The 12674-nt window shown below is 42.7% G+C and overlaps 1 protein-coding gene across 1 annotated transcript in view; it reads right to left on the reverse strand.

Moving 5' to 3' along the window:
- ATP2A3 (ATPase sarcoplasmic/endoplasmic reticulum Ca2+ transporting 3) overlaps nt 1-12674 on the reverse strand; it is a 391052-nt gene that overhangs the window by 13672 nt on the left and 364706 nt on the right. The window contains exon 19 of the mRNA XM_063953699.1: nt 7673-7790. Within this exon, the coding sequence (XP_063809769.1) occupies nt 7673-7790 (118 nt within the window). The remainder of the gene's footprint in view (nt 1-7672; nt 7791-12674) is intronic.

Genomic DNA, 12674 nt, shown 5'->3' on the forward strand with positions numbered 1-12674 from the left:
CCACACATTCCTAAAAACGTCCTGATCTGTTGCTGGGTTTGTGGCAGTGTCATGTCTCTAATGGCTTGGATTCTATCAGCGGTCAAGTGTCTCAGTCCTTGTGTTAGACAGTGTCCCAAATATTTTACCTTAGTCTGGCATAATTGCAACTTGTCTTTGGAAACCTTGTGACCTGTGTCTGAAAGATGAAACAGGAGCTGTTTCGTATCCTTCAGAGATGCTTCCAGTGAATCTGAACACAGTAATAAATCATCCACGTACTGTATCAACACTGATCCACTTTCCGGTTGGAAAGACTGTAAACAATCATGCAAAGCCTGAGAAAATATACTTGGACTATCTATGAAACCTTGGGGTAACCGAGTCCACGTGTATTGGACTCCTCTGTATGTGAATGCAAACAAATATTGGCTGTCAGGGTGCAGAGGTACCGAAAAGAAAGCGGAGCAGAGGTCAATAACAGTGAAAAATTTGGCAGTGGGAGGAATTTGCATTAGGATGACAGCTGGATTAGGCACTACGGGGAACTGACTCTCAACTATTTTGTTAATCCCCCTTAGATCCTGCACTAGCCTGTAACCCCTCCCCCCACTCTTTTTAACAGGGAAGATGGGACTATTTGCTGTGCTGGACGTTCTTACTAGAATGCCCTGTTGTAGCAAGCGCTCTATTACGGGAAAAACTCCTAACTCCACCTCTGGCTTCAGAGGATACTGTGGGATTTTTGGAGCTATCCTACCATCTTTTACTTGCACAACTACTGGAGCTACGTTTGCCATTAATCCAGTGTCCTGTCCATCTTTTGTCCAAAGTGACTCTGGTATCTGAGATGTCATCTCTTCTACCTGGGATGGGTTCCTATTTGTCATAATGGTGTGTGACATTAATTTTGATGGGGAGTCTAACATGTCTCGTACTTCCTGAGCGTGATTCTCAGGGATGTCCAAGAATACACCTTCAGGAGTACAATAAATGACGCAACCCATTTTACATAGTAAGTCTCTTCCCAGGAGATTAGTTGGTGCAGATGCAGCCAGCAAAAAGGAATGCTTGGTATGCAAAGGCCCTATTGTAATCTCGGCTGGTTTGCTAACAGGGTAGTGCTGGACTACTCCTGTTACTCCCATGGCTGGAATTGTCCTACCAGTGGTTCTCATGCCCACTGTCGAATTTATCACTGACTTGGCCGCCCCTGTGTCTACAAGAAAGTTTAAAGTTTTACCAGCTACATTGATTGCAATTTCTGGTTCGTTTCCAAGACTAGCAATCAACTTAACTGGCTGCAGATTACAGGTATGGCCACACCCCTATTGGGTATGCTGACCTCCCTGAATCCCGCTGGCAGCAACTACTTGTGAGGGAGTTAGCTGGGAACTACTAGAGGCATGCCAGTCTCTGTTTGGGGGATATCTTTTTGTTTCCCCTGTATGTGGCTCAAAACTCCGCCTCTGTGGACCCTGCTCCCAATGTCGTGTGTTGTGTTGTTGTCTAGGGGGTTGAAAAGACCTTTGTACATTCTTTGTTCTACATTCTCGTGCAAAGTGTCCCGGTCTGTTACAAGAAAAACATGTTATTACACTTGCCTTACCCACAGGATTCGGTGGTACATACGCAGGCTGCCTTGTGGTCAGCGCCTGTATACTTACGGACATCAACTTATCACTTTGCGACTCCCTGTGCCTAGTGATATTTCTGTCGTGATCAATAGCAGCCTCTCTCAAGGTGGACACTGACAGACCTCGCCAACATGGCTGCGTGGTCTGTACCCTAGCTTTTAATGTTTCTTTCAAACCATCCATCAGTACAGATACTGCTACTTCTCGATGGTTTGGGTTGGTCTTAATGTCTTCTATACCAGTGTACTTTGCCATTTCTAATAGTGCCCGGTGAAAATATTCTGTTGCCGTTTCGGACTCCTTTTGCTTAATGGAAAATATTTTATTCCATTTAACAACGGCTGGGAAATACTCTTTTAGCTGTAAATTTATCCTTTTTACATTATCCTTGTTGTACACGTCTGTAAGCGGTACATCTTTATCCAATGCACAATCAGCTAAAAACTGAGTTGCATCAACATTGGAAGGTAAACAAGCTCTTAGCAGTATCTGCCAATCCTTGTTGTTGGGTTCTACCGTGTTACCTAAATCCCTGATGTATTTTTGGCTAGCAATTAAATCCTTCCTGGGGTCAGGAAATTCGGACACTATTGTTCTTAATTCCATTCTGGAAAATGGAGTGTACATAACAATGTTCCTTATGGGAGTGGCTCCAGAGACATCTGTTTTTCCATTGGGGACTGCTATTACCCTTACAGGAGCAATTCTAACAGCCTCTTCCTGTGTAGATTCTACAGCTTGTTGTGGTACAATTGTTTCAGTGTAGTGCATGGTGCCGTACTTACCCGTTGACACGACCTCACCTATCCCTCCGCTAGGGGCTTTCACTAATCTCGTGGGTGTCGCTGTGCCTACTGTGGTCTCTGCTATGGTGGCTGCAAGAGAGAGAGCTGAAATTGTTGCTGAATCGTCTTCTTGATCACACTCCTGAGGAAGGTTCAAAACAGGGTACATCTTGCACGGGTTAATACTTGCATGAGTTATTTGGTTAACATCATTAACATTTACAGTGTTACTAAGAGTTTGTGTTTTACAACCCAGTGCGTTTCTCTCCGCAATCAACTTCTCTCCTGCAATGTATGGTGGGGGAGGAGCTGTGGCAATCAACTTCCTGACTGCCCCAGATCCTGCCGCCAGAGCCAAACCTCTCTGTATCTCACCTTCCTGGTGCCATAACTGTAAATAATCATGATGCTGAATTCGTCTCTTTGCTGATTTTACGAGACATATCCTCCTCCTTAAATTTTGTAACACTTCTGGACTGAAGCTACCTATTCTTGGGAATTTGTCCCTGTCTTGTACAGTCATTCTCTCCCATTCATCACATAAAGATTCGGTGTGAATTCCATATTTTTCACACATTACATATCGTGCCGACCCAACTGGTCGGTTCACAGAATCAACCTGAACCAGGGTTGATCGCCCCCTACCTGAGCAACTGGCCCCCATAGTCTGCAGGTGTTGCTTAGTCCTCCTTGGATCTCTGTATCAAGGTTTTCAGCAAGCCTTTTCAGACAACCAAATTACTCCACAGTAGGCCGGCGGTGGCGGTTTACCGAGTACCCCACTCACTCGCCCACCTCGACCAATACGACCTGATCACACCGACGTGGTGCTGGCGTACTCGATACAGGGCCCCTATGGAACCTTCAGTTTACTGGAACATATGAGGGTTACCCGCAGGACACTTACTCTTTCCAGTAAAGGTGGGGTTGTTAGATAGTTCCCGAGTGACCAGCGAACTTCCCTTCCAAAAATAAAAAAATTACACAAATCACGTCAGAATGTACAAATAGCGTTTGTGACCACTTTACTCTAATGGTATTAGGTCAGATCACTAACTACTGTACACAATTTCGTGCGGTCCAATCGTTCAGTACACGAGCACTACTTGTCATGTACTGAAAGACCAATGGAATCGATGTTTCCGGCCGCGATTCCTTCAGCAAGAGCTTATGGCCTATATGGGTTCTGCACCAACACCCCAGGCGTTGTGCCACTGGACTTTTATAGCGGACCTTTTTACCTTATGACCTCCTGGTCTTGTTACCTTAACCTTACGGTCCGCTATACTCTAATGCTCAAATATTATTTAACCAGGGATGCCTCCCTGGCCACCGTATATGTCACTTACACGTATGTCCCTTGACGAGTACCCGGCTTTCCTTTTGGTTCCACCTTAAAGTTATATAAACTTTTGTATACAAAACACACTCACTCAACACATGTACACTTTGTTTCTATATCTATTTCTGCGCAGAAATTGTCTTCAGGCCAAGAGTGTTACCAATTAGGAGCAGGATCTGTTAAACTAAATTTCAGATTTTCTAAAAATAGATTTGCGTTATTTATCGCTTCGCGTTATCTACCGCTGTGCGTTACTTATCGCCTTGCGCTAATTATCGCTTTGCGCTAATTCAACTTTTTCGTGACTTGAGCTACGTGAGCGTAACCGGACGCTACGTTGCGTAATGTACGCTGCGTGCGTCTGCCTTTTGGATTGCGTACGCTAGTCTTTGTTAGCGACACGTGTACGCAATGCAAAGGATCCACCGTAACACAATATATTTATTTATCAATGTAGGTGATCCCTGATCATCTACCGCAATCCACACTGACTGCCTTGTATCTCAGACAAACCGTGTGTTTGTTCTATACTTTAACTATTACCTTTACTATGAAATAACAGCAAATCTCTTTTTAGCACTTTCTATCAACTATAAAATTTGGCAAACAGGAATAGTGATATACGAAAAAAATGAAATACACAAGTGAAAAGAAATGCAGGTATGTATGCGTACGCAAGACAAAAGAAAAATAAACAGTTTTTAAAAAGACACAAGCGTTTTGTTCTTACTTCCGGTTACCGGGTTCCTTCAGCACTCTTTGTCTAAGCGAAGCAGACGCTTATCCCGTCAGCAACTGCGAGACAACCTCCCACCCTTTTGCTGGGGGATAATGTCTGCTGATCTACCTAGTGCAGATGTGAAAAGGACCGGACGAGCCCGCAATTGACAATGCTAAATTCCTTTGTCGTATAAACAACCCTTTATGAAGCTAAGAACACTGTACGCTGTTTACTTTAGAAGTACCGTAATGGTACGCTAGTTGCGTAACGATCGCTCAGCCGTAGGCGAGACGCTCAGGCGTCACGTTCGCTCACGGCCCAGGGATCACAGGACACGTTATTGGTTATGTCTAGGGGAAAGATTCGCTGTAACGTAGCGTACGCTAGAGACCACGAGGGGGTCACCAGCGATGCAGACGCTCACAACACTATACCTTTATGTTAAAACCTTATACCAATGAAATACACTGAATACCTTAATGTGAGTACAGGGTGTAAGTGCAACCTTGTGTAACCTGACTATCTACAAAGCTGCATGAGCGTCACCGACGCTCAAATGAACACTTAACACTATAGTAAATACACTGATACTGGTTTAGGTTTCCAAAGCCTATTAACTGTATTATGTCTAATATACTTGTAAAAGGGGATAACAGTACATATGATACGCTACAATATAACAGAGACCTCCTAACCACAGAACTAAACAATAAATACAATAAGACAATACTACGCTGACCTAAATGAAATACAATACAATACTATAATACTATAAGGTATTTAAGAGAAAAGAGGAGAGAGAGAGATAGAGAGAGAGAGAGAGAGAGAGAGAGAGAGAGAGAGAGATTGGCTCGCAGAAAGACAATGATTATGGAGAGAACTTACGCACAAAGGGTATGATCGCCAGCGCCTCGATATCCAGCTCCCGATTATCAGCAGATAACCGTTGATGAGAGAGTGAGAGCTGGATGTGGTCGGCCTGCCTATTTATGCCCCACACACAATGCAATCTCCTAGTCCCTACAATCCCATTGTCCATTGGCCGAAGGAATTCGGCCCTGCATCATAACAAAAGGTCATAGGGTGATTCATACAGGTGGGCTGTGACGATTTCCAACAGCTCAGGTGGGTGGGAAACTGGGTTTCCCGCCGCATACCTGAGTATGTGTAAATCATAGAAATGGACATAAACTTCTTATGTCCATAACTATTCGCACGAGCGATTAATACGCTCCAAACCAACACCGGAATATTGCTAATTAAATACTCTTCCGATGGGTACCAAACACTGCAGTATGATTCCTGTTAGACCCTTCGTACGATGCAAAGAGGGATTCCTCAGCTCTGGGACATTGTACTTTAACCAAACTTACAGAAACTATCAAAGGGATCATGATCTATAAACTACATTAATTGTGAACATTTGTAACTAATGAGTCGCACGCTACGATCACATAAACTCTACCGTAAATGCGCATACTGCGCGTGCGAGTGCACGCTATTGCGGGTATGCGCTTCCACGGGAGAGCGTACGCATGCGCAGCACGGACCAGTGTGCGGTGCAAATATGGCAACGTGCATTGAGACATTTTTCTGACTTTGACAATACAGTCATGTAAACGCCATAGTCTAACGCAGTAGCATGGTTCGTGCTGGAGAGCACAGTGGCTTTCGACCTGGCATAGGATCCACCTAACTAGACAGTTTTTAAATTTCTACACTGCTAGAGCTGCCCTGAACCCCTGTAAGTGCTGGAAATGTGAAGGGGAAACTTTTATGGGCAACAGCAGCTGAGCCTGTAAACGGTAGGTCACATAAGCTCTCTGAACATGACCGCTGACATGCTGAAGTGCATGAAAATCGTATGTCCTCAGTTTCAACATTTGTACAGAGTTCCAAACTGCCTCTGGCAGCAGCGCCAACACAATAACTATTTGTCAAGAGCTTCATGGGCGAACAGCTGTACGCAAGCCTCAGAACAACGTGTATAATGACAAATGTCAGCTGCAGTGGTGTCAAGCATTGGACTCTGAAGCAGTGGAAAGGCATTCACCATCTGGGATAAATCTACCTGCCCCAGTGTGTATGGTCAAAATTGGTGAAGAAGAGATAAGGAAAATCATAATGCTTACAGTGACATTTTTACACAATTGTATGCTTACAACTTTGTGAAACAGTGTGGGGAACACTCCTGTTTCAGCACCACAATTCCTCCTGGCTCCAAACAAGGTCCATCAGAAAATGGTTTGCTGAGTTTGGTGTGCAAGAATCTGACTGGCCTGCACAAAACATGACCTCAACATCCTCAGACAATGGTGGATGAAGTGGATTGCTGCATGCAAGCCAGTCCATTCACCAACATCAGTGCTCTACCTCACTAATGCTCCTGTGGCTGAATGGATTTGCATACCTGCAGCTAGGTTTCAAAATCTAGCAAAATGTCTTCCCAGAAGAGCAGAGACTGTTATAGCAATAAAGAATAAACCAAACTAATGCTCATGGTTTTGGAATGAGATGTTCAACAACTAAGCATAGGTGTGAGGTTTCTTCAGCTGCTGGACTCACTGACAGATGTCAGACATATTCAATGTGCCATGAGCTCTATGAAGTGCAGCTGAACGTGCTTCCAGTACTGCATCTCTATGGAGCGTGAGCAAAAATGATGCCATGTTTTACAACCCTGATACTTTTTTCAGTGTCGTCTGCGGCGGTAGTTATGCTTATTTACCCTGTACTTGTCCTGTATTGTCTTCAACTGTAAGTCCCTATTTTTCTGTTTTGATTATTTGTTTATGTACTCTGTAATTGGACGCTGCAGATCCCTTGTGGCACCATATAAAGGATAACACTAGTAATAACTCTGACATCCCGTTGAGTGTCACTGTGAAAGTTTGCATAGAATGATCCCATAGTGTATGTTCACTCCTTCCACTATACATGTAGGTATCTGATGGTATATATTTACTAAGCAGTGGCTTTTCAAAGCTGCTGCTCTCTAGCTATGGGATTTAAAAGGGCAATATTAAAAACAAAACTCTCCTGGTATTGCATTTTATATTATTTCCATATTAAACCCTGTAGCCAGGACTGCCAATAAGTAGCTGCTTTAGTAAATATACCCCTTGGTTTCTATTTGGATGAAAAACAAAGCAGCAGGTTTACAGGTAATCCTGTGTATTGAATGCAGGTACTACCCTATTGTACTTACTGGCATTGGCTGAACATAGAGAACTACGAAGTGCAGAGCCATTGACATGACAATAGCACCAAGAAGCCAAAAGTTAAGCCATGGTGGCATCCGCAGTAACGACTGATTCTCAGACACACTGTAAATATTAAATAGATATGTATAAGACGGGCAGCAGTGTATTATATATGGTACAACTCATCAGCAGTAAACAGTCAGCAATTAACTTTAACCGATCTAACGCAAGTTAGACAATGGAATGAAATTCCTACATTCATCAGCAAGGCACACACAGCTATATGAAAAGTAGGTTGTGTATAACAGACTGTCCTTAGTAACATCTGTAATCCTAGAAACAAGCAGTGCAAATTTTCCTTAGGAAGGTTGCTACACACAACCTAAGTGAAATGGCAGAAAGAGCATTTCTCAGATTTCAACAAAAATTCCTATTTTGATCAGATTCACAAACTATATTTCTTATTTAGATTATACTGTATTATGTTAAACAGCTGTCATTATAAATTGTAATAAACAAAACAAAAATAAACACTTAGGGGGGAATTCAATTAGTCCCGATAATTTTTGGGCAGCTAAAAATGGGACTTCACCACAATCTTTTTTTTTTGGCCAATTCAATTACAGCCCCATTTTAGTGTCCGAAAAATTTTATGATAAGTTCACTGACCTGTGTGTTTTTGCTGGTGTGATCGTAAAAACTGGTGATTATTAGGTTTTTGGGTTTTTTTTTTTTTTTTTAGAGCTCTCGAAAAAATCCATGATAAATGCTGGCATCAAGCTGACTTCAGGGCTAATTGGATAGCGTCAGAAGATTAATTAGTCCACAGTAACTTACTATGGGCACTGAATTAGTTTTTCACAGCACCCCGCCGCAGCCTGCACTCAGATATGCCAACCTGTCGCAGATGGGCGGAATTCTCCCCTTAGTGTTTAATATGAAAAAAAATAAATCATGAAAAGTACAAAAATCCAATTTTCTCTTGCAGCTATTGGGGGAAATTGGAAAAGACCATAAGGATGTGCCAAAGCTATTATTAAGGGAGGGTAACAAAAGTCACTGTGCATCATTGCTGCAATTGCGCCAAACAGCCAGGTCCCGTGAGACTTCGCTAGTGTCGGGCGTCTTTTTTTGCACAAATATACATATAAAATGAATCAGTACAGTCTCCTAGTGTGTCCTAGAAAAACAGCGGAAGCTAGCAAAGTTGCATGGACCTGGCGGCTTACGGCTCACTCTCCCCAGACATCTTGCAATGCATGGTGTATTGAGGCTAGATGTACGAGGACACATATGTAAAAGTATTGTTTCTAAAAAAAAGATGTAGTAAAGCTGGGCCCCAAACACCAGGCTGCCACCAGCAGAAGTGTTCAGCAGTCCTATGGACGTAGACCTGCAATACTCTGACAATATCCAGAAACTGAAGAGAGCCCTCTGCACCCAGAGAACTGTCCCAGGTCCAAAGTTGGAATCCCAATCTCTTGATTTGGCAGAACAGAATGTTTGGTTTGAGTACAGCCTAGTCTGTATCACAAGATAAAGCCTCAGTTCCAAAACTCCCCTAGCACAGAAGATAGCTTACAGGAAGGCAACCTTCTATATCAGGAACTTCAGCTTCACTGAATAAAACGTCTCAAAGGGCTGCAAAGCTCTCGGCACTGGGCTGAGATTCCAAGGAGCTAATGGGAAGTTGTATCGAGGCTGGTAAGGCACCACTCCCTGCAAGAAGAGCTGCACTTCAAGCGTAAAATACAGTTTTCTCTGTAAGAAAACAGAAACGGCAGATTCCACAGATGAACTTTAAACCTCCATCCAAACCATGATGCAGGAAAAACCGCAACCAGCTCAAATAAGAGGTAGGAAACCCCTTCCATTCACATTACATATTGTAGATCTAATCTTCCACATTTGTTGGTAATTGTTGGCTGAAACAGTCATAATAACCAAAAACAATCAGTCAGCGCTGAACCTGTGTAGCTTTAGTTATTCAGTAAAAAACAAACATATACCAAGAGTCAGAATTCAAAGCTAAAAGTTTATTCTAGTAATATAAAAACCTAGCCACTGTAACATTGCTGCATTGGTCTTAAAAAAGATACAGTTATCTGCAATAGTCTCAAAATCCTAAAACCAGCAATTGGACAAATAATATATTGCATTAAACAAAAATTGATGTGAAGCTCTTTTCATGAAGGAGAAAACAACTTAGGGGGTAATTCAGATCTAATCGTAGCAGCAAATTTGTTAGCAGTTGGGCAAAACCATGTGCAGTGCAGGGGAGGGTGGGGAGGCAGATAACACATGTGCAGAAAGAGTATGGTTGGGTGGTGGGCTGGGGGGGGGGGGGGGGGAAATTTCAAACTGATATCTAAATTGCAGTGTAAAAATAAAGCACCCAGTATTTACCCTGCACAGAAACAAAATCAGCCACCCAAATCTAACTCACTCTCTGCAAATGTTATATCTGCCCCCCCCCCCCCCCCTGCAGTGCACAACTGCATATTTGCTGCTACGATCAGGTCTAAATTACCCCTCTAGTTTCCTCAGTAAGTTAAAAGTGGAGTGGAGGGTAGCAGACAGTATGTTTCATAGTAGTAAACCGGTTTATATAGATCAAGCAGTTAAACTCAACAGTCATCTGTCCATTTGAACCCTTAATGCATGCTCAGAATGATTACTGATAGAAAGAAGACCATCAGTCTTATTTTACACATGTTCATCATATTATCTTGAGGTTTGTCCTTTATAATTCATTAGATTTACCACATGGGTTTCCTCTCCTTAATTCATCTAAATATAGGAAATAATTAGTTTGTTCACTTGGAGGACTAGCATCTTCATTTTCCCAAGTAAAAAAAAAAAAGCTGATTATAATCTACAGTATGCAATTGAAGAAGAAAAAAAAGTGTATTTTATTATTAAAACATTAATGGCAGCATCATGAGCAACTTAAAGGACCTAATAAGGTAAAACAAATGCTATTTAAAGAACCACAAATACTTTTCCAATCTCAAAGTATAATATAAACATGCTTTGTTTTCACTGATAATATCAGAGATTGGGAAATTAAAATCCAATGTATCTGAATTTATTTTTTTAATTCCCTGTCTATTTATGGGATGTAAAATATTGCAGCACTCTAAATGTACATACAGTGAGGCAAAAAAGTATTTGGACAGCCACCGATTGTGCAAGTTGACCCACTTAAAAAGATGAGCTAGGTCTGTAATTTCCATCATAGGTACACTTCAACTGTGAGAAACAGAATCTGAAAAAAAAACTAGGAGATCACATTGTATGATTTTTAAACAATTTATTTGTATATTCTTGTGGAAAATAAATATTTGGACAATAAAAAGTTTAAAGTTTAATTCAATACTTTGTAATATAACCTCGGTTGGCAATTACAGAGGTCAAACGTTTCCTGTAGTTCTTGACCAGGTTTGCAGACACTGTAGCAGGTATTTTGGCCCACTCTTCCATGCAGATCTTCTCTACATCTGTCATGTTTTGAGGCTGTCGCCAGGCAACAAGGAATTTCAACTCCCTCCACAGATTTTCTATTGAGTTGAGGTCTGGAGACTGGCTAGGCCACTCCAGGACCTTGAAATGCTTCTTACGGAGCCACTCCTTAGTTGCCCGGGCGGTGTGTTTGGGGTCATTGTCATGCTGGAAGACCCAGCCACGTTCCTTCTTCAATGCTCTTACTGAGGGAAGGAGGTTTTGCCCAAAATCTCACGATACATGGCCCCATTCATCCTCTCCTTAATACGGATCAGTCGTCCTGTCCCCTTTGCAGAAAAGCAGCCCCAAAGCATGATGCTTCCACCACCATGCTTCACAGTGGGTATGGTGTTCTTGGGATGCCATTCATCATTCTTCTCCCTCCAAACACGGCAAGCTAATGGTAACCTTTGTGACTGTGGTCCCAGCTCTCTTGAGGTCATTGACCAGGTCCCCCCGTGTAGTTCTGGGCTGATTCCTCACCGTTCTCAAGATCATTGATACCCCACGAGGTGAGATGTTGCATGGAGCCCCAGGTCGAGGGAGATTGTCAGTGATCTTGTATTTCTTCCATTTTTAATAATTGCACCAACAGTTGATCTCTTCTCAAAAAGCTGCTTGCCTATTGTCGAGTAGCTCATCCCAGCCTTGCGCAGCTCTACAATTTTGTCCCTGGTGTCCTTAGACAGCTCTCTGGTCTTGGCCATGGTGGAGAGGTAGCAGTCTGAGGGTGTGGACAGTGTCTTTTATACAGATAACCAGTTGAAACATGTGTCATTAATACAGGAAATGAGTGGAGGATAGAAGAGCTACTTAAAGAAGTAGTAACAGGTCTGTGAGAGCCAGAAATCTTGCTGCTTGGTAGGTGTCCAAATATTTATTTTCCACAAGAATATACAAGTAAATTGTTTAAAAATCATACAATGTAATTTCCTGTTTATTTTTTACAGATTCTGTTTCTCACAGTTGAAGTGTACCTATGACGGAAATTACAGACCTCTCTCATATCTTTACGTGGGTCAACTTGCACAATCGGTGGCTGTCCAAATACTTTTTTGCCCCATTGTACACACTTGGCAATATAGTAAACTCTATCACTCATCTTCCCGCTCCGGAGCGATATAGTTTACTATATCACCCAGTGTGTATGCAGCTGAGGACTGCCAATGCATGGCTCCATGGGTCGTTAATGACCCTCAGTGTTGGCCGTACATGCAGCTCAATTTGGACATTGTCCACAGCTGCATGTACACCCCGGCCGTGGCATGACGTCACTGTGCAATATTGCACAGCGTGTATACCCGCCATCAGGCAGCCCGGCCGGGAAAAAATAAGATTTTACTTACCGGTAAATCTATTTCTCGTAGTCCGTAGTGGATGCTGGGGACTCCGTAAGGACCATGGGGATAGACGGGCTCCGCAGGAGACATGGGCACTTTAAGAAAGAATTTAGGTTCTGGTGTGCACTGGCTCCTCCCTCTATGCCCCTCCTCCAGACCTCAG

The sequence above is a fragment of the Pseudophryne corroboree genome, chromosome 2, assembly GCF_028390025.1.
Source record: "Pseudophryne corroboree isolate aPseCor3 chromosome 2, aPseCor3.hap2, whole genome shotgun sequence".
NCBI lineage: Eukaryota > Metazoa > Chordata > Amphibia > Anura > Myobatrachidae > Pseudophryne > Pseudophryne corroboree.